This window comes from Falco biarmicus, chromosome 7, assembly GCF_023638135.1.
Source record: "Falco biarmicus isolate bFalBia1 chromosome 7, bFalBia1.pri, whole genome shotgun sequence".
NCBI lineage: Eukaryota > Metazoa > Chordata > Aves > Falconiformes > Falconidae > Falco > Falco biarmicus.
The window spans coordinates 61,456,811-61,478,869 of NC_079294.1; the positions used below are offsets into that span (position 1 = coordinate 61,456,811).

The 22,059-nt window shown below is 44.9% G+C and overlaps 1 protein-coding gene across 1 annotated transcript; it reads right to left on the reverse strand.

Annotated features, from left to right (window-relative positions):
- Positions 1 to 493: 493 nt before the first annotated feature.
- On the reverse strand, positions 494 to 18,162 carry TICRR (TOPBP1 interacting checkpoint and replication regulator). Its single transcript, XM_056346937.1, has 22 exons — positions 17,424 to 18,162; positions 16,582 to 16,867; positions 15,757 to 15,998; positions 15,250 to 15,493; positions 14,596 to 14,731; positions 13,699 to 13,841; positions 12,737 to 12,949; positions 12,098 to 12,246; positions 11,277 to 11,371; positions 10,807 to 10,900; positions 10,583 to 10,662; positions 10,027 to 10,269; positions 9,348 to 9,444; positions 9,018 to 9,090; positions 8,192 to 8,332; positions 7,587 to 7,677; positions 7,044 to 7,105; positions 6,066 to 6,221; positions 5,176 to 5,333; positions 2,679 to 4,968; positions 1,313 to 1,426; positions 494 to 971 (listed from the first exon to the last, which is right to left on the reverse strand). The coding sequence occupies exons 1-22, from the start codon at positions 18,078 to 18,080 to the stop codon at positions 853 to 855; spliced, it is 5,883 nt and encodes a 1,960-aa protein (XP_056202912.1). The 5' UTR covers positions 18,081 to 18,162; the 3' UTR covers positions 494 to 852.
- Positions 18,163 to 22,059: the final 3,897 nt, after the last annotated feature.

Below are 22,059 nucleotides of genomic sequence, written 5' to 3' on the forward strand. Positions count from 1 at the left end.
AGCTAGAACTCAGGCTGGCCACTGCTGTAAAATATAACCAAAAAATATTTTTACAAATACATTATCCTTGGTCCTCCTTTTTTTCTAATCTGCATCCTTTATTGGATGCGGCAGAGAACATTGCCTTGAAGGACAATGAAAAGGTACTTAAATGGCTTCTTTACCTCAGTCTTTATACGACCAGTTGTTCTCTGGGATGCAGTCCTGGGTTACAGTTAGACTTGATGATCTTAAAGGTCTTTTCCAGCCTAAATGATTCTGTAAGTATTTCTGAGTAATTTACCCTTTAGTCCAGAGTTAATGTGCTTATTGTTTTTGGCACAGTTTAGCGGGGAACTGGATGCAACTAACCGAGGGATCTGGCTCGTATCAAAACAAGATCAACAGCAGAAGCACGCAGCTTGTTTCGTACCCATTCACCCCCAGCTTCCTACAGCCCCAACCCCTTGCCCCTCACGTGGGCAAAATACAGATTTCTGATTAAGCGACACAGTGAAAATTCACATCAGTTTATTTTACAAGAAAGCTGTAGAAAAGTGACAATTCTCCCTCTTTACCTAGCAGAACTGAACCTTTGCTGCAGAACTCAGCTACCACATGCAGAAGTGCTAGGAAGACCAAGCTGGGCTTTGAACAGTTGGAGAGATGCTGCAACTGAGGGTATCAAAAAACCCAAAGAAAACCCTACAAATTAGAGTGGTCCTCAATTCCACTGTCATGTGCTTGCATCCAGTCTCCTACCAACCAGCACAAGACAGGTCCAGTCCAACACCAAATATAAGGTCCTTATTAAAAAGGGTGTTGTACAGCTGGGATAATGCAAAGTTTTCCATACTGTTCTGGCTCCAAACTTCAGCTGAGCAGCTTTTTCCGTAGGTAAGTCCTGCTAATGGGATGCTTCCTGGAAGCCATGATGTGGAATGGAGACAGCTCCTGGTTGGCAGTAACTTGGAAGGCATCAGACTCCTCTTCTACAAGACAGAAAGAATAAGTTAAAGCCACAGTTTGCCAAAGTTTACTGGTGACTCCAAGAAGCCAAATACCAACTGGAAACAAGCACTTCCTGCAGAGCTACTCTCTTTCTTCATTGCTACCTCCCCTCCCTTCCAAACTTCCCAATTCGTGCCAAGCTTCTTGGAAACACATGGGATGGAGACACTGAATACAGAAGTGGCAGATACAGCCACAGGCTTTCTGCACAAAGGCCAGTCCCTAGGACAGTACAATTTTATTTTCATTTCATTGCAGACAAGCAGAGAGCACATCTAGTCCGGTCGAACCCAGCCTTTCCTTACAGCACAGGTGGCTTTACCTTGAGCACACTTTCTCCGAGATGGCGGTGTCTGTCCCTGGCACAGCAGTGGAGACTGGGTCAGTGCTAGAATGCTGCTAGCAGAGAGCACGTTCTTCACTGGTGGAGTTGAGCCTGGATAAGCACAGCGAGATGCTACAGCAAACTGGTAACTCAAGGGTGCTTTCAGGTAAGTCTCATACACAGCCTTTATTCTACCTCAAAACTTCCATCAGCACAAGTGATACTTTGAGTTTATATGAAACAAGATTTTGGCTGGCACAGTGGCTTTCTGACATTAAGAAAAATAAACAGCAGTCTGAGATTAGCTCTTAGCGCATTTCATTTTCTTAGATTTAGTAGAACAGTGCTTCGCTTGTATTAAACATAGTTACTCTACAGTTAACTCGTGTCTTGGAAGAAAACTTATAATCATGAAGATCTGTAAATACAGAAACAAGGTCTGTAAGTACAGAAAGTCTCTTACAGGACCAGCCTAAGGCTAAATGCTGTTGTTACATGTCGCAGATATGGACTATGTTGCTTTAAAGTTTGTCCGTTTTTCTCAGTGATACCTGTTGACCGAGTAAGACATTGCCTCTGTATACAAACCCTTCTTACAAGAGGAAACAAGACACTGAAGCTTAATGCTTCGGGGCATGCAATGACTGTAGAACATCTGCTATAGTCTGCCGCAACATGTAATTTCTAGAACAATACTGGATTAAGTGTTTGAAACTCACAAGGCCTTGTTTACACAGCTGAGACAGCCTGTTTTACCAAGGTCAGCTGAATCATCTGTACCCACAGCGAAAGCAAAGAGGTAGTTTAAACTTCAATACCTACCAAGGCAACATTACTGCTAGCAAGGCAATTGTTCCCGATACCCACTTTGAATGGGCCTGCCACCACAGGCAGACAGAAGAACTGGATCAGCAGTAAATACCAACATCCACAAGATTAACCCCACCAAGGGTCTAGTCTATACTGAAGCAGCCCAGCTTCAGACAGCTGGCTTCAGCGCTGGACAGTAGACAGAAACAGCTAGTGGCTGGCATCAAGACAAACAAATAAATTGCCAGTTTGGATGCAATTGGGATCTTCCCTCCCCCAGATCTCAAACCTTCCTTCCAATTCCTCCAGCCTCCTGCACTTTCATATTTCTCTGATCTCTCTCCCATCATTAGTACTCCATGGATGAACTAGCTCCACACATCTAGCCTGCCTCTCCACATAATTAACTTCCATGTCATCTACAACCCACTCTCCCCTTCCACCTCATTCTCCCTCAGACAGACAGAAAACAAAGGCATTCTTGGTTTTGTCTACCCTACTTTTTTAACCATCTCTGAATTTCAATAGAGCATCACTTGTGCCACTTAATTACCTGACAAAAGGAAGACATCATCATCTACACGACTGTGCTGCTCAAGAGTTATGAGAGCACACGCTCCTGGTGTCTCAGGAAGTACAGAGTCCATCCTTGATTTGCTCCTGTTCCCCTCATCTGTGGAAAAGCCAGCAGGATCCAAATCGCACCTGTCAGTGCAAGATCTCTTGGCATCATGATTCTCCTTTTCTGGTGAGAGATATGTAAATACCCGCTTTCGAGACTTCAAGCCAAAAGCTCCCATGGTAGAGTCCTCATCAGCCCTGGGTTCAGAGTCACTAGGAGATGCCTGATCCTGGAGCTTGCAAATCCCTTCCAGTTCAAAATCCCCAAGAATATTTGTTACTTTGCTGCTGCAATGCTCAGAGATCTTCACTTCTCCTTCTCTACCTGTTGACACTCTCTTCTGTTCATCACCATTCTTCTCACTTTGACCACAACTGGCATTAGCAGCACTGCCTGCTGCTCTCTTTCTCCGAGGCCAATCATTGATAGCATCAGGGGTAGTCTTGCCCTTCTGCTTTGGAGAAGGCGTCCAGGGAACTCCTGCTTCTAAGGGGGATGGGGAGGTGGCACTAGAGGCACAGCTTGTTGGAGTGTATGACTGGCATATGTAGGTCTGTCCTCCACCTTTCCCAGGTGTACTGTGGAAAGAGCGACAGCAGGAGGGTGAACCACAGGCAGCTGCTAGTTTTCCCGGGTGTTTGCTACACCAGGTCATAGCAAGATCACCAACGGGACCTTCTCCTCCATTGGGTTTGCTGGCAGTTGTTTCAGGCTGAGTTTCCAAAGATGAGCAAGAGTCAATCTTCTTAATGCGAAGTTTGGGCAGGCCTGAAGCCTGCATTTCAAGTTCAACTTTGTAAGTCGGTGGACTAGCAGAAGGCATTTTGCAACGACTCTTAGAGGTAGAGACCTTAGCTAGAATTTGAGGATTTCCCATCCGTGCTTCAGCCTCCCGCTGCCTCCTGTCTGCAGTGCAGCGTAAAGAATAGGGAGGAGCAGACTTTGGCATAGGAGGTGAAGTATTCAGGGCAAATTTGAAGAGTCTCTTCAGACCTGGAGCCTTCAAACCCGCATAGTCTTCTCTCAGCAGGGTTCTTGGTTCCAAGTCATCACTAACTGTTTGAGAACCACTTAGGAAGGACTCACAGCTGTTTGCACTGGAGCTCCCCTCCTTAACCAATTGCTCAAACCCTAGCCCAGCATTCTGGGCATGTACTTGCCCTCCAGGAGAATGCTTTGGAGACAAATGCTTTTCCAAGTTTTCCAAGTCCTCTGTTGGAGAAGATTTTTGAGATGCTACATCCATCTGTGTATTTTTCTCCGATACAGGGGTATTTTCAGTAACTTGGGACTGACAAAGCTGAAAGCTTTCTACATAAGAGTTACCACCATTATCATGACAGTTGTCCTTATCTTCAAGCGGTGCTGCACATGCAAGTGTGAGGTTCTCTCCTCCAGAATGTGGTTCACATTTGGCCTGCTTTGATGTGTGAAGTAGGGACCTCAGTGAAGTGCCAGTAATACCTGGCGATTTTTGAGAAGATTGTTTAGATGCACTGAGTTCCCAGTCAGACTCCCCACCCTGTGCATGGGAAGCAGAGCAGATTGTCATGGAGTCTGTGGAACTTTCAGAGAGACCAGAATTGAAGGAAAGCTCTAGCCTCATGCCGAGCTCTGGTATTTCTGCATGCAGTGGACTGGTACACAATTTTGAACCTGGATCTTCAGATTTCCTGGGAGGGCTTTCAGTTGCTTGAGGTAACAGGTCTGACTGTGCCCAAATTTTGTTTGGAAGGATTTGCCTCTGAGTATCAACTGGAGATGCTAGTTTTGAGAGGTATCTCAAAGAACACCTTTGAGTTTGCAGTTCTGTAAAACATCTTTCCTGGTCAGCAGAGGGGGAAGAAGCAGCTGGATTTGAATCTGTCAGAGGTAACGAGGCATTCAGCACTGCAAACCCTTCATGTTCTGGTATTTGTAAGTCAGCCTCTTCGTAAGGAGGGGAAAGTCTTTCTGTGGGAGAACAATCCTTAGAAGTCACTTGCAGTAAGCAAACCCTCTTACTTTCAGTCAATGCAGATGGTGACTTGACCCTTTGTACAGGATGAGAAAAGTACTTTCCCAAACACTTAGCTGCAGTCTGCTTAGCAGCTGGATTTTTGCCAGGAGTCTTCTCCAGCTTCTGTGGTGTCCTGTGGAGAAAGCGAGGTGATCTCCTTGGTAGTTTACTGGCAGAGTTCTGTGGCTTCTGGGCAACTTTATGAGGTGTTTTTCTAGGAGTCTGCAGGGAAAGAAAAATAAAGAATCATGCTTGTTCTATCCCAGTAGTATTATCTACCACCTTGATATTTACTTCTCAATATTTAAACCACAAAACACATTTGATCAGACTTAGCAGAAACACTACATTTAAAATGTGTAGGTCTCACTAAATATGACTAGAAGAAGAGGAGAATGGGAAGAAAGAGAGAGGGGTAAGCATTTCTACCTGATCAGCAGTTGGCTCCTCTAAGTGTAAGAAATCTTTTCCTGTTCTCCTGCTTCCAGGTGAATGCTTCACTGCAGAACTGTATGTGTCAATGACCGCTCCAAAGAAAAATCTCTTGGGAGTCTGGACAGTGGGGCCCTCTGAATGATGCTTAATGCCTACAAAGTGGAACAGTACAACTCAGCTAACACCATGTAACGTGCCACAAACGTCCATACATCTGAAGTGATCAAGACAAGTAGTGCATAAAGCCTATAGCCCTGGCACGTTCTTTTCTGGCCAAACATTAAAGCTTCACCAGAATTATTTCCCAATATGAAACTAATATCCGTCTATAGGAAGAGTACGCTAGCTGGAAAAAGGTAGCAAATAGCTCAGCCTCTTGTTCTATGTATAGCTTGTAGCTTAAGAAAATTCTGGTTCATGACTAAATATTCTTGTAATATGTACAATATAAGGAACTACATGTCACCATTTATAGCTGTTAATCCCACTGAGAAAGCCAGCAAAGAAGATCCCATCAGTCACTGCTTTATGCTGCCACAGAGCAGACTGAAAGTAAGCTTTAGGATTTCTGTCCCATATTTTACAGGGATTTCACTGTGTTTAAGGAATGCAGAGTGACAATCAGTGGTATTCTGTTAGATGGGCCCGACTGGTTTCTTAAGTTGGCAGTGTATTCATCACAGAAATAGCTGCCTTACTGTCCTCCAGATTCAGATTCCCAATTCAAAAATAATTACTGGGGATGAATTTCTGTCTACAGAAGATATTATATGATAGCTCTTAGCTTCTTACAGTCTCTTGTAAAGCAAAATCAAATCAAACTCAGTTATCCATGCCAGCTTTTCAGATCAGCAGTATCAGCCTGCTCAAATCCCATTCAGTACCTTCTGCATCCTGCAGTGTACAGCTCTCCTCTTTCTGTCCCTGATGGACTTGCTGTGACTTTTGTGAGCTGGACTGTGTAGTGGAATAGAAAACACCAGAGCAGGTCCTATTCAAAGACAGCTGTTTGATGCGTGGGCTTCTTCTCAAACCTGCTTCTGAAAGGTAAGGATATTGGAGATTGAGCCTTCTTTCTGCCTCAGCAATGGGGACATTCAGGAACAGTTTGTAACTAAAAAGAACACTACACTCTAAGAAGAAACTTTCATACAGCTAACTATCTCATGTAAGGAGGCAAGCACACGAAGAAGAAAGCTTCAACTTTCTTGGAGATTTGGAATACTGACACACAAAAACCCCCTTCCAAACCATGATGTCCTCTCCTCTAACTCATGATTATTCTTATCCCTCCTTTCCATATAATTTCTAGAGAATGCTAGAAGAGCCATCTTCAATTCAAGTTACATCCAAGTTAAATTATTAGTTAATCTCCTGTCTCTTTTTGCTAGCGATTTCATTTTCCTGATTGCCCAACCATTCTGTTTTCTTCTTCCCTCCTGGGGATGAGAAACAGCAGTAGCCAACATAATATAAGACACTCCACAGAGCCAGGTGGCTATCTGTTACTGTAGAAATCAGAGCGGTATTAGGGTCACAGCACAATATGTTGAAGTTACATTAAAAAAAAAAACCAACCTGCGTGTTCTGGTTTGGCAGTAATTATAGCAGATCAGAATCTTGCTCACCCTCAAAGCTTTTCATGTATTTTCATTTAAAAGAGTTAAGGTATAGTAACTTCTACTATACAAAGCTGTCAAAGCAGAGAGCAGCAAGGGGTTCTATCAGAGGAGGCTGTGCTCCACCAACAGAATAGTACAATGTTTTTGTACTGACTCTTCATGAATTACCTAAATTGAACCATGCTCATCTTACAAGCTACAACACAACAAAACCACCTTTAATCAAGAATCAGTGCTTACCGTTTATGTCCTTATCTGGAGATTCTTCTACAACACCATTAACGCAACCTGGATCAGAAGACCTTGACAAAAAGCAGGTATTTTGGACTTAGCATACTGTTCACATTTACAGAAACAGAACTTACCACACAGACTGAAAAGCAGTACTCTATTCTACAACAATATATTGCTTTGTGAGCTAGAGTGAGCAATTAATAAGCACTTTGCCTCCTATTAACATAAAATTGAGTATGGGTAACTGTCCGGCCGTATAGGTAACAGTTCTACATGGAAGTAAACACTAAGTTTCAGCTGAGAGTCCATAAAAGCACAGGCCTTTTCTTCAGAAGCCTTCAAAACAGCAACTGAACCTAAACAGAAGTCAGATGAGGAAATTAAAGCACCCTAACTTACATAATGAAGTAAGCAGTATTTCTCCCCACTCAGACAATGGAACTTAGCTGAAGATGACACTTTTGACCACAAAGAAGATACCTCATTCTTGTGCTCACAACCACTAGACATCCACTACTTATTGAAGAAATTCAGAAAGAGTTTACTCACCGGCCTTTGATCTGCTTATGTAGTAGTCTCCTGGACACCTGCTTATGTAGTGGCGTTTCTGCAACTCTCTTAGTCAATAATATGTGATGATCTATAAAAATCAAGCAAGAATTGTAACATCACACAATTATAAAGCAGTTAGGATGAATAAATACAGTAGGAGAAATAGTTTTGTATCAGCTTCAGTGTAAGAATCACTGTGCATCAGTCTCCCACCAGTCATAAGCTATCATGATTTTAGAGTCTAGTGTCTACACTTCCTTCCCACTCTCTCAATATTATTAATAGTACCGACTTTGTGTCGGACATAATTAACCTACTGAGATCAATTTCACTCTTCATCTTTCATTCAGAGATCCTTTTTTCACCAAGCATTTTCAACTCTCTACATCTCATAAAGAAGAGTACTGTTCAGTATAAAACCGGTTTTGGTTTCAATACCATCCTATTCACCCTCCAAACACCACAGCAATGATCTAAAGTATTTTCTCCTTCACTAAAAACATAGTAATTGTTGCATAGAACTAAGGACACAAGAATAGGAATTTTAACAAAATCTCTTCCACAACAATCCTACATGTGTTAAGTCATGTCCTATGTCCTACCTTTAGGGCCTTTATCACTACATTTGTAGCTTAAGCCTTCCACAGCAGATACTGACTGACTTCTAGGCATCTTTTTCATAGACCTTTTTGATGATGAATGTATCTCTTCATTGAAGAGGTTCCTCCTCACCTTTGTAACCTCTGTGAGGCAAGATAGAGAAAGAAATGATCAGATAAAAAAAAAAAAGAGGGGAAGGGGGAAAAAAAAAAAATCACCACAGGAAGGTAATTTTGTCAGGCTACTAGAGATGGGAACATCACATACCAGCATAGAAAAACAACTTTTTAGGGGCCACAAAGCATCGAAAAATTGTTTTTCTGCTACTGAAACATGTCCGGCTTTAAATCCATCCTGGACTTCTCTTACAAATCTGCATTATTCCAGCAATAGGCTAAAGCAGATGCCACAGCAGAAAAACCAACCAGTCAGTGTCCTAGGTAGAACAACATTAAGTGAGCTGCAAAATCTCAACTGAAACATGTTGGTTCAGAGAACCCATGTGGGATTTAATTTTATAAAGTATTTTGCAGAGATATATGCTGTTTCCAGATATAGAAGTTCAGTCTTGTCCTCATTTTCCTTTCAGGACAGAGAAGATTAAAATAATTGCAAGATTCATGGAAGAATGGAAAGGTTTTCTTTTCAGGATACCTAATTTAAGTTTTCTGCATGTGAGCACACAGAATACAATGATTATTTTTTCCTCAAAGTTTTTGCAGAATTCAGCAAAACTTCCTTCAGATTTCCAGCATGCTCACTAGAATTTCTAGTGAGAACGTGTGCTGAAGATGCACCGTTCCATGAAAAAGCTAGAAGTCAATATACCTTGCACTGCTGCTTTCTGCAACACTGGCATCTGTTGGCACTTCTCAGTGGCAAGGCAAGAATGCAAGTTCTCCTGAAACAAAAAAGAAGTTAGCCTCACTGGCAGTTTAACGTTATGTTTAACTATTATGAATAGTAACTGTAAGCTCTGAATCACACATTATTTCAATTTCTCCTTCAAGACAATTCTGATCTCTCTACCACTGATACAGGGCATACTTCACTACATGAATACAGAGCAGGAGTTTTTGCACTCCTGTGTCACTTCACCATGTTGCTGCACCCCTGCAGGAGCAGCCCACAGACAGAATTCTTTTGGAAGAGTTTTACCTTTCTGATGGGATTCTTGGCTATCTTGGGAATCTCAATTTGACGCAAGTTCTGTGGTGCTTCTGTCATGCTCCTGTGTCTGGCCAACACATTATTCCTTTAGAAAGTATACAAAGATTAACTTAAAGTACGATCAGAAGCATAGTTATCAATCTAATGACAATTAAACTTAGGTTTGACTCAAGAGATAGGAAGTCTACCTAAATTCAGATTGCCGGTTGCATTGGTACCTCACTTATGTTACAACACTGAAAGATGATTTGAAATATAATAGCTATATCTAACTAAGGATGGTATTAAGACTCATTTAGCAATTTGTTAAAATTCACACAGGATCCCCAACGGAGGCCTACAGTAAATCAGTTTTAACTTTAACAATATAGGGTCACCTACTGCACAGTAGAACATCATCTTCCACTCATGGAAGATGCTCAGGAACTCTGCTTTTGTGTAAGATACACATACAGAATCGAGATTACACTTTCATATAGTCAACAATGGCAAGTTAAAATGAAAAATGGGAGCCCTTAATGTTTGTCTCAGGCTTGCAGACCTATCAGCAGATGTCAGCTTGCCCCAACCAGCTATCCAGCAACAGAAACAAAAACAGAAGTAGTTTAGGTAACTCCTCAGCCACAGCCCAGGCTGAAACAAGCTGCCTCCTATTTGGAATTATTACCTTCTCTTTTTGGCAGATCTGGTGCGCAGCTCCTCCAGCTGATCACTCTCGGTGCATAGGCTTACAGTGCTGGGAGTTAAGGCAGATGATAAAGACCGTGGAAGGCCTGGAGATTTGCTATCCACAATCACAGAGTCATCACTGAAGAAGTCCGCAGGCAGAACAGATGTCAGCTTCGGGGGTATTTGTGTACCAAGACCATAATAAATATCTCCAAGGGTCTTTGGTATAGAATTCATATACCTAGAGCATCAGAGAGAACCCACGTCAAATACAATCCCCCACAAAAGCGTCCATTTCAATCCCAATGTTTGAACTAAATCCTTGTCCTTATGTGTCAATTAAAAAAAACCAACTGAAAATCAACTAGTCTTTTTCAACAGTTTACTTGCTTATCAGCTACTTTTTCTTCAATCAAGTATAAGATAAAAAATAGAATGTGTCTAAACCTGAAAATTACAAAGATGCAGTAAAACTGTAGATTCCTGTTTACTCAAAGAAAACATCCAACCAAAACCAGTCCCCAGTAACACTTAGGTCACACTAAAGAACTTACAATTCTAGTATTTCCTCCAGAAACTTTGTAAGATACCCTGGGTCTTCAGTCAGACATAAAATGCGTAGCATATCCGTCATCTGGAAAAGAAAGTTGCAACAGTTGCAAAACCAGAATTTAGCAATGACTATAAAATGTACAGTAAAATCAAGGGAAAACTACAGCTTCCAGGTCTGCATTTCTAGTACCATCCAGAAAGAAAACTTGGCCTATAGTTTACTTACCTCTTCTAACAGCTGCTCCATTTCATCACTGTTGCTTTGCAGGGAAGGGCACTGAAGACATAATTCAAGGCGCAAAAATACCTGAAGTCGGCACCTAAGAAAACAAGTAATCATTCACTGCTGTTTTGGGGTTTTTGTTGGGTTTTTTTTTTTATTATTATTATTTTTTTTTATTTTTTTTTCAAAAGAGCATATTTACTGCAAAAGTTAAGTTCAAAAAAGCAATAGGAAGGGAACTGGCTCCTTTTGACACAGCATAATTTGGTTAGCATAGATCCCTTGTTTCAGATATAGACTGCAATGCTTGCCACACAGTGTACGTATATCTGCATTTAATTAAATGTCTTTACTGTGACCAGAGATTCTCCTTGGAATGTTTACTCCATATGTATACTTTTTCACTAAAAGCCACCATTAAAAATTGCTAACTCTACAGTATCTCAGAAGCTGAAGTAAATAGTGTCTCATACTCTCTGACTTTGGTCTCCTTCTGGGAGCCATGCTGTTGCCTGAGCATTTTACTGGTCTTCAGGAGATGGTTTCTGACTCTTTCCACACAGGCCACCTGCAGAGACACATAATTACAGCATAAACTTCAAGTCTGTTCTCTGCCTGCAAGGCAGGTTTTTTCTCCCCATCCCTCTTGACCCATTTTTTGGCAACTAGCTCAGTTTTTTTCTTCTCCTTCAAGGAAAGGAATTCTCTTTTTCTTTCAGTAACAAAGTCACAGTAACATGAGACATAGAACAACATGTATCTTGAAATCACAGAGAAGGTTACTTGCAGCTTCAGGCCTTCTTCAGTAACTGTGGATTTGGCTTTCACAGTATTTTTTTCAATTACTCACAAGTTCACCAATTTTGGTTTCAGTGAGTTGCTTTAAGTCTATAAATAGTGTTAAAGATAGGAAGAAATACCTTGAGCTATTTCTCTTTCCTGGAGAAGCAGTAGGTTTAGATTTGCCATGTAAAGCAAGAGTAGGAGACTTTTAAAAAAGATATTCTTGCAAACCATATTTTAAAATACTGTCTTTGAATAAATGAAATTAGAATGAGGTCAATGTAAAGGAAAAAGACATTTGTTGCAATATTTAGCAAAAGTGTAAACTGATAACTGAACTGGATTTTCCTACGTTCTTTACAACTACCTACAGTTTTCCCACCATTGAGTTGGTACAGAAAGATGTGGTTGTGGGTTTTGACTATGTGCAACTGTGCATAGAAACTTCAGCTAAGAAGGAAAGGTAGCCTAGAATAGTAAGTAACAACCCTGACAACACACTCTTACCTACCTCTTTCTCTTTGGCATCTTGTACTTTCAAAAACCTTTTAATGGCCATGATCATATTCTGGGCACACACAGATGAAAGAATTCCCTCAGTCACAGCCTTCTGGTAGCTTGCAATTAAATGGGACTGCAGTTCCTCCTCGGTTTTGAAGTCTGCAAGAAAAGTGATCTAAAGTTAACAAAATGCATGTTCAATACAGGCATTTACTAATAAAATACTTGTTCCAGCTGAGGAGGGGAACAGATGTGGTCATTATAAAGATTTTCTCCAGCAAAGATGCAACCAGATCACAGAACACTAACAGAAGCAGTCCCAGGTCCAGACCCATGACAAATTAGTCTTAGTTCCAAGTAGATCAGCAACCTTTTGGGCTACTGTAGCAGTCAAGAAATGCCCTTTATTTCTGCATAATTAGTAAATAAGACTACAAGTCAAGTTACACCTTGATGGGTGCTTCCCTCTACTTTTGGTTGACAGAGAAAAAAGATAATTCCTTATTACTTTTTTCAGATGGAGACAAGGCAGGAAACTAACCCCAGGAGCAGTTGTAACTACTAAAACTATAGTAACTATAGAAACTAAATTCCATAAAAATCCCATATGACCTCCTACAAATATCAGGACTGATAACTCAACACACACCTATTGGTATCTTAAGCGCTTTATCCTTTTCTTCCACCTTTTCATCCAATCTCCTTGCTGAAAGCTTCTGCGAAACCTTCTCATTCACTGTTGGTGGTGCACCCTCAGGTTGAAACTTCTGAGCTTTTACATTCAGTCTTGCTACATTGAGCATCTGCAGGGATCTTGACATAGTCTTCATCTTCTGCCTGACCGGAGTTCGGGGAACTACACCTGCAACACCACAGAAGAAAAAAAAAAAAAAAAAAAAAGAGTTCTACCATCAGACACACTGGGGCAGGAACTCCATAGCAGAGCATAATACTGAATTCTGTGTTACTGTCAAGTGAGCGTAGCAACCCTCTAGTGGAAACCATGGCCCAAAAGGTTTTATTTCTCCAAGAAATAAGTGTAAGGCAGCACAGCAGGCAGCTACTTCTCCAAGTAAAAAGCTGTTGCTCTGTACAAGAATTTACCAAGTATAATCAGAAGTTACATATATAGGAAGCAATCTTATGACACAGAAATAGAAACAGCTGACAGAGCAAGACTTAGGGATACCTCAGGTTAGCCTATAATCAACTGTGGGCAGCAGACTGAAATGCAATGAATAAATTCTTCTAGAAGTGTTTTATTTCTCCAAATAAGAACAACGTTGAGAGGCTGCAATAGTTAGTAGTAGCTGGAACGATCCCTACTTAAAGGGACCTATAACAACTACTGAAACTGCAGAGCTCTGCATGCTGCTTTTGAACAGTTTTACCAGTCACTGCACAGCCTTGAAAGAGTCATTTGGGTTGTACCAAAGGACAATCCTAATATTAATATGTAAATGATGCTGTCTCCAAATAAGAAAATCTAAAGCACGCCACTACTCAGGGGAGTACAGATCTCTATGGTTCCTGCATTAAAAAGGCCTAAGAAGTCTTTATCATTTTTAATTGACAACATAACATGCATATATAATCCCAAAGTATACATACGTCTCCTTTTGTTATTTCCTGATCCAGCTGCAGCAGATGTTTCACTGGATTTTCTCTGGTACAGCTCACATAGACTTTCTGAGAGTTCTCCTTCAGATTGGTCTGCATCATCCTTCCCATTAGCACAAGGAACCTGCAGGAGCCTATACATGGGAGAGCCATTCCATACAGTTATCAAGAAAAGATAGGAGTGGGAGGCACATCCCTCATTGCCAACAGACAGGAACCAGGTTTTTCTAGGTGCCAGTGCACAGCAATATAGCGGAAGGAACACATGCTAGTACTCTTCCAATGCTTGCTTCCCAAAATTCTTTCTTAAGACTATAAAAAACCCCAAACCACCCTATTAAAAGGGTCACACCAAGTTGGAAACAAGCATAGTAAGAATTGCCTGACAAACAATGGATATGCCACTGACCCATGCCACAAAACTACATGAGCAGCTTTGTGTTATCTAAGCTATCCTGCATTAAGATATTTTTTTTAACATTTCAATCAGCAAGCTCTTTGAAGAAAGCAGGCTTATTCGTTCCTACTAAATACCAACTGTGATAACACAACTACTATCTTCAGCATCTTGCTAATGTATCTTATCATGCCACAAGAGCTGAAGTCTGACATTTCCCCAAGTAGCTCAGGTCATTTTAAGTCACCTCTATCGCTCCTGAAACTGTCAAGATCTTAATCCACACAAACTGCTACCCAAACTTCCTGTTCCCAGTTCATTTTATCTGTACACCAAGATATAATGAAGCAAAAGAACACAGTAAACTGAGCACAGAAATAAAAGCACCAAGAGGGGCACTCAATTCTAGAACTCTCAGCAACACTACAGCTATACTCCCTTGACAGGAAGCAGAAATCCTTGATTATTATGCAGACATTTTAGAAAAATACCTGAACAACTCCATCAGATCTGAGCTCGCCCCACAAGCATTTGATGCAGGATACCATGCTTCAAGCACTGAAGGATACCAGCTCTCTGTACGGGAAAGTTCCTGTTGGACCCACTCTGGCATGGCAGTTTCTTCTCCTGTGAGCAGACACATATAAAAAAAACCTAAACAAAGTGGCAGGAGGTCCCAGACTTCATAGAGGCTCTATAGCAGAGGTTTTCAAACTTTTGGTTCTGGAGGGGCAATTTAATAGCCAATACATCAGGCAGGGAGACTCCTAAGAAGATTCACTCTAACACAAAACAGGTGAGCTAAAAGCCACCTCCCTGCAGCCACAGCAAAGGCTCTACTGGCCAGGGATGACCTATGTGACACATTTTAGGAAACCTCATTCTAAAAACTTGTCCCCAAGCACAAGTAGCTGTGCTTTATCTACAAGCAAAAGGCAACTAATACTTTGTCAATAAAACAGAAAGGCACACCAGTGCAGATTCCTGCGTCACATCATAAGGCCTGAGCCACAGAAGACAAGACTAAATAAACAAGTCCTAAAAACTGGAGGCTCCTCACTGAGGAAGTTAGCTTTAGATTTTTCCACTCCAAGTCAGATCCAGAGATGATCAAAAGATGGTAAGTTTTGCATTTCTTGACCTACCCATAGTGGCCACAGAATCTTCCACCACTGTGTCAGTTTCACTCAGCACAGTATTCACAATATCTGGGAGGTTAAGAGCGTGGTCTTGGGAAGAGCTCTCCACTACAGCTCCTTCAAGGTTGCATCGCTGAACTTCAGCGGTCTTCTCAGTACCAAGTATAGTCAGAACTGCAGTACTCTCAGAAAGTGGTGATAAAACAGCAGTGCAGGGGCACCAAGCTTTAGATAGAGATACTTCAGCGACCTACATTTAAAAATAAAAAACAACAACCAAAAGAGAACAGTTTACATTACCTAGAAATACAGAGACCTAAGAACTACAAATACTTTACAAAGAGGTTATAGACCTACATGATCTCCTAAAGAATGTTCTGAATTTAGCTCCAAATGGGCAATTTCCAGTGCGACAAATACTATTATTGTCTTTGCAACATAATATGCTGCCACCCCTTTTGTCACAGCTCATTTCAGAACAGCTATTAGTTTAAGGCAAAAATAAAGATTTACCATGTGTAGTTCTTCAGTCACTAAACTCCTTAAGAGCTGATGAAAGAGTGATCTGTTATGTTCTGCCTGCTTAGCCTGTGAGCACTGCAGTATCCAGCTCTCTGTGAGAAAGTGGCCAACCTGCACCAAGCTCCAACCCGTCAAGCTACCTTTCAGGAGGATGTTGACTGGACAACACAGTTGTCTCTGACTCATGGTGAGTGGTTCCAGGATCACAGCACAACTTTCCTGCTTCTTTCCTCCTGTGCAAAGGTAAAATAAAGCAAGAGTCCTAAAGCAAGTAGAATAGGTTTTTCACCTAAGTGAAGGGACAACTTTTTTTTGCATTGAAGTTCAAGATTCAATTGGGAATAGTTCTACAGTAAGAGCACTGCAGAACTAACCTACCCAAGCTCTCAAGGAGCTGAGTGCACAAAAGGACTACTAAAGAAAGAGCCAATGTACACTGCATGTTGCTTCAAAGCTAATTTGTTTTCTTTTGAAGTAACTTTTTGTGTTCTTAGTTTAGCTAAATTGAAGCTGAGACAAAGCATACCTAAGAAAAGGGTGTACACCCATATAAGGTGGGACCAGCAAAGAGCTCTTCATGTATCCAAACTTCTGGAAGCATGTAAACCTGAAGAAACTACATCAGAAATACCAGCCAATAGCTCTCATATCAGAGGAACAAGAGCACACACAGGACTTTTTTTTAAACTTAGGCTCTTAAATATCTGAAGTTACTTCTACATACTGTGTACAAGAGAAGCTCATCAAAGACCCTACATGAGAGATCACAGTTACTACTATTCGCATTTATCTTTTACTACTTTTTTTTTTTCTTACCAGGCATGCCGAGAAACAATGTTCCTTCTTGCTGGGGGAATACCGCTTGAAATAAAGAGCGCTTGGAGAACAAGCAGTTCAAAGTTGCATCCAATGGCAGAAGCGTGGTCCAAGGCACAACCTGTGGCACTGGGGAACCCGAGTCTCCAAGAAAGCCATGAGCAAGATCTGCCCTGTGGTGATTCAAACAATGCACTAAGGTTTCAGCCGGCAAAATGGTGCCTCCCACCTGACAGATCAGCTCAAACATTGTCCAGTATCCAACATGATCTGGGGATTCAATCAGCTGAAATAAAGTAACAGAGGTCTCAGGTTAATGTTAGCAGAGACAGCCTTCATCTGAACAAATAGTAGTTGTGTGCTTTCAGAAAAACTAGCATACAAAACGTATACAAAACATCTAAATGCAGTGTTTTCCACGTGTTTTTATGGACTCATTAGCCTTCACAGGAACCCAAGAAAGAAAACACTATTCCCACTGAATTAAGAGCTAGCCAACATTTTCAAGCTAAGGGTTTTAAATCTGGTATGTAGACACCTGACCTATCAGATGGCTTATTGGCAATTCTGAAGAGCTATAACTCCCACCTAACTGGAAGCACAAGATAACCCATCAATAAACACCGCACAGTTCCTCAATTGCAAATACAGCTCAGTCTCCACCTGGACAACTACTATTCCAGCTTTCCATCCAGTGCTGAACAAGATCATGTGACAGAAACTGAAGACCCCTCCCTTCCACTCAAAGACTACAACATAAAACTACCCTCCCTTCTCATGCAGGGAAGCAGTATAGGAGATGGGCTGCTAGCGCTCACAGCTGTGAGATACAGTGTCATTACCTGAGACCACTCGGCAGTGTCCACCCAGAACAGCGTGATCTTCTGCTCCGCAATCAACTCCCTGACACTCCTGGGCAGGAGTTTCTCGACCAGCTCCTGAGCCGCGGTCGGCTCCCCAGGGGAGGAAGGGGCGTCGCTCCCCGACACGAACCGCCGCAGCTCCCTCCGCGAGTGGGGACAGGGGGAGAAGAGGAAGACGGCGTTCACAAAGCCTTCGGAAGGCGCCTGGCTCTCCGGGGGCTCTCCGGCGGCCAGCTCCGTCCTCCGACTCCTGCGGAGCGGCTTGGTGGGGGACGCGATCTCGGGGCGGTCCCACTGGAAGTCGAGCAGCGTCTCCTTGAGACCCTGGTGGGTGAGGGCGGCGCGGGGCGCCGGCCCGGGCAGGACAGCGGCGGGTCTCCGCGCCCCGAACCGCTCCCCCAGCTCCTCCTCGAAACGGGCCCAGGCGCCGGGCCCCGGCGGGCGGAAGCCGCCGCCCCACGAGGCCCGGCCGCGGCCCCCCAGCGAGTCGAAGAACCTGAAGGCCCAGCGGAGGCGGGGCAGGCCGAAGCGGCAGCCCAGGTAGTTGAGGAGCCGCAAGGCGCCACGCTGGAGCCGCTCCCGCCGCCCTGGGCTGGCCGTGTCCAGCAGGAACACCACGCTGTGGGAGCACGCCATGGCGCCCGCCGCTGCACCACGGCCCCGCCGCCGCCCCCGTCAGAGCGCACCCGCCGCCATCGCCCGGTACAACTCCTGGCGCCCTCGCCGAGCGCGTCCCTATTGGTCACCGCCGAGCGCCCGCCCCTCCCTTCCTCGCTCCCCATTGGGCAGCAGCGGCGTGACGCGCCTGCGCAATACAGCGCCCGCGCTGGCAGTGCAGAGGGGCGGAAGGGCGGTGCGGCGACGGCCGCTCGAGCGTCACTCTGCTTTGATTGGCCGGCCGCGGAGCGTGAGTGGGGAGCGCGGCGTTCCATTGGCCAGCGGCCGTGACGGCCGAGGAGGGCGGGACCGGCGCCCTCAGCCAGCCCATTGGTTGCGCCGCCAATTTAAAATTTAAAGCCGACAGGGCGCACTCCATGGTGACGCTGTTGTCTTCCTCTTCCTCTCGCGGGTGTGAGGGTGGTGACGCCACTGTGATGTCGCCACTGTGATGTTGGGGCCGTGACCTCACCAGGGCGGGAAGCGCGGCCGGCGGATCCCCGAGAGCACGGCGGGGGCGGGCAGCCCTGGGCTGAGCCGCAGGAGCGTCCCGTCCCTGCCCCACGGGCCCGCCCCGCCGGGGGTTGAGGCCTGCCCAAATGCTGCTGGCCACCGCAGGCTGAGCCTGGGGCGGATGGGCCAGGCAGGGTCCCTGCTGGTCGCCCAGAGGGCCTTGTGGACCCGGGGGAGGTGTCAGCCTAGGGCTTGTCCTCCCTGAGCCTCCTCTGAGGACAGTGGTGACAACCCAGTGCCCGTGTGGGTGAAAAGGGTAGGGTCAGGCACCTGCACATCTGGGACTGGCATCTGGGGAGGTGGAGGATGAAGACCCTGGGCTGTCATCAACCACCTTACCCCCAAGAATCGTCTCCCTGCAGGTCTTGGAGCATGTCTTACCCTGTGGGTGTCAGCAGGCAAGGCATGCTCCGTGTGTGGATGGATCGCAACGGGCAACAGGGAGGAGCGGGCCCTACAGACCAGAGCTGCCCAGATGTCCACACCATCCTTCATTCCAGAGCTTGAATGCCCCAGCCTAAACCAGTGTTACCAGCACCCAGTCATATTTATAAAGCAACAAAGATAAGTGGGCAATAATCCACCCATTCAGCTTTGCTGGTGACTATGAACACAAGCCAGTTTAATGAGCTGGAACGAGGAGCTGATCCACTTGGGTGCGCAGGAGTAACCTGCCACCAAGAGCAAGGGAAGGACACCAGGTCTCACTGGTTGAAAGAGTGGCAGGTAGCCTGGGTCTTGGTTATGTGAGCTCCCTGGGGAGCTATGGATCCCTTCTCCTCTTGACTAGGGGTTACTCTTGGTCCCATGAGATGTCTCATGCTGCTTGTCAATATATTGCTCTCCTGTATGAGCCCTGAAGAAGAGTCAACCCCGCCGTGCTGCCACTGCCAATGCCCAGCCACTGATGTCCATCCCAGCAGCCTGCTCTGCTGAGGACGCTTAGCAGAGTGTGACCAAAACCTGCCTTATCACAGTCCACCTGGACAAGAAACAAACTTGGGGCATGGAGGAGTTTCCTAGCAAAGCCTGACAGCTCGCAACACAGGAATTGCTGCTGGCTGCTCAAGCCCCTGCTCCTTTCCTGCCCACTCGTGTATTTGATCTTGAAGTCCATCTAGCTCGAGGGAAAGCTGTCAGAGACTTTGGCTGAGCCCTGGTGACCTGCATGTTTCCTATTGTGACAGCCAGAGTTGCTCAATCCTCTGCTTCTTACGCTGTCCTGCGCTTGTGCTGCTCACAGAGGTGTTCGCCCTCTCTGCCTGCTCTGCAAGGACACTAACTTCTCTCTCAAACAGAGCCCTTGGGTTCTTTCTGTATAATCATTTACTTGCCAATAAATGTGGTTTCTTGGAAGGAAGGAGAGGGCACAAGAAAAATCATTTGTAAATTGGGCTCACGTTTGGTCGGTACTTTGACCCAGATAGGATTTTTTTTAACTTTAGAAAGTCTTGCTTTATTTTGACCTTTGTCCAATATTTCTCTCTCTCTGGGTGATATTTAACAGTGAGGGCTGAGATAAGGGCTGAGAAAACCCAGATTTAAATGAACTGTTGATCTTCCACCACACCACTCTGTCCTGCCCCAGCAGAAAGTTTGCCTTTCTGCTGAGCCAGCCAAAAAATGTTTTGGTTTGGATTGACTCAGATCCTTTGCTTTCAGGACACTCCTCAAGGACCTGCACAAGCGAGTCATCTTTGAGGCTGGGCAATGCCCAGAGACTCATTTGTTCTGTGTAAAGGCTTCTGAGCCTCCTCACACCATCATCCTCCAGTGCCCTCTCCACCCCAAGTACCCAAAGGGTACTGGTAGTGGCTGCTGCTGTTTTGCTCACTAATCCTGGAGCACAAGTCAAGCTGGACAAAGGGCTCCTTGGTGGATCTCCAGGCAGTCATCTGAGAAGGGAGGGAGGTGCAGAAAGGGAAGGGGGCAGCTGGGAGGGTTGGCTGTGCTTCTTGGGCATTAAAGTCCTCAGAGGTGGATTTGGCCTGGGTGTAGCATGATGTGGGAGGTCACTAGTGCCTGCAGGGGAGGCAACTTTTTCAGTTCTCTGTCTTGATGGAAGAGAATTTAATCTGCTTCCCTTCTGCTCACCAGGAAGCTAGGTGAGCCAGTGTGAGCTCTGGGGTAAATCCAGACAGGAGCAAGGATCGCTGCCTGCCATAGGTGGGCAAGCCCAGCCTCACATCCCTCCCCTGGAGAAATTCTGGTATTACCTGGTTTTATCTGGTTCTCCTCACTCCAGTGAATCCTTGGAGCTGCCAGGAGATAAAAGGTGAGGGTAAGCAGGCAGGGACTGTCAGCCCAGCACCCACAGTGCTGCAGACAGTGGAGATGGTGCTTCCAGCTCTGCCCTCCCTTGAGTTCCTGCAGACCCCCAGGATCCTCAGCTTTGTGATCACCTCTCAGAGCCAGCACAGTACCTTGATCCAGTGTTGGCTGCAATAAGATCTGCCGAAACAGTTTGCATTGATGCCTCCAGGCAAGAGGCAGGGATTTCTGTGTGCTTTCAATTTTGCTTTTACATCTCTCAAATATTTTTAGTGCTCATAAAAGTGAGAAACTGGGAGAGACCCAGCTTGGACCAGTACTGTACAACCCTCACCCAGAGCCTTCCCAAGATAACAGACCTGACCACTGCCAGCCCTAGTCCCATGTTTCCAGACCAGAAGGGTAAACATACCTGCCTCTCTTCCTCCAGCATCATCCCGCTGATTTTTGGAGGAAACCTTGCCACTTTTCCAGGTGCTGGACATGATGGGCCAAACTCAGTGGTGGAGCAGGCAAGCATTGCCTCCAGTGGGCATGGACACTGGCTCACACTGGCATGGTGTTTCCAATGGGGCTTTTAAGCAACTTGATATTTTTGTCTGGGGCATGGTGAAATCTGGTCCATGTGTCCTACCACACAGTGAGGTATCTTGTAGGATGGATGCAAAGGACTTGGTCTAACCCACCATAAGAAGCACTCCCCCAGCATTGCTGCAGGCACCTGTGCTGGCACAGCCGCATCAGCCTTTCCAGTGTTACCCTGGCCCTGCAAAGGAGCCTGGAGAGAAGCTGATTCTTTATTGGGCTCTCAAGGCATGGGCAGCTGGTGGAGCATGCCAGCTCTGATGGGACTGCAGCAGCAAAGTGCTGATCTGCAGGTCGATAAGGAGGGGCAGTGCAAGGCAGTGCAGCAAGGTGAGACTATCAGGCCAGCGGAAAAGCCATTAGCCTTTGTCCTCAGCCTCCAGACACAGGGAAGGGGGGCTGGGGACAGCAAGTGGGACAAAGCTGCTGCCTCCTGGGCTGTGCAAGGGCCTCACAAGCTGCTTTTCTGGGGACGCTGCCATTTCAATGAGACCACGGATTAGAAAAGCTCGGCAGTTTGGTTTCTTCTGCTAAAGAGTAATCACAAAGCATAATTGCTGGTGGCTACGCTACCTTAGCAAGTTCCCTT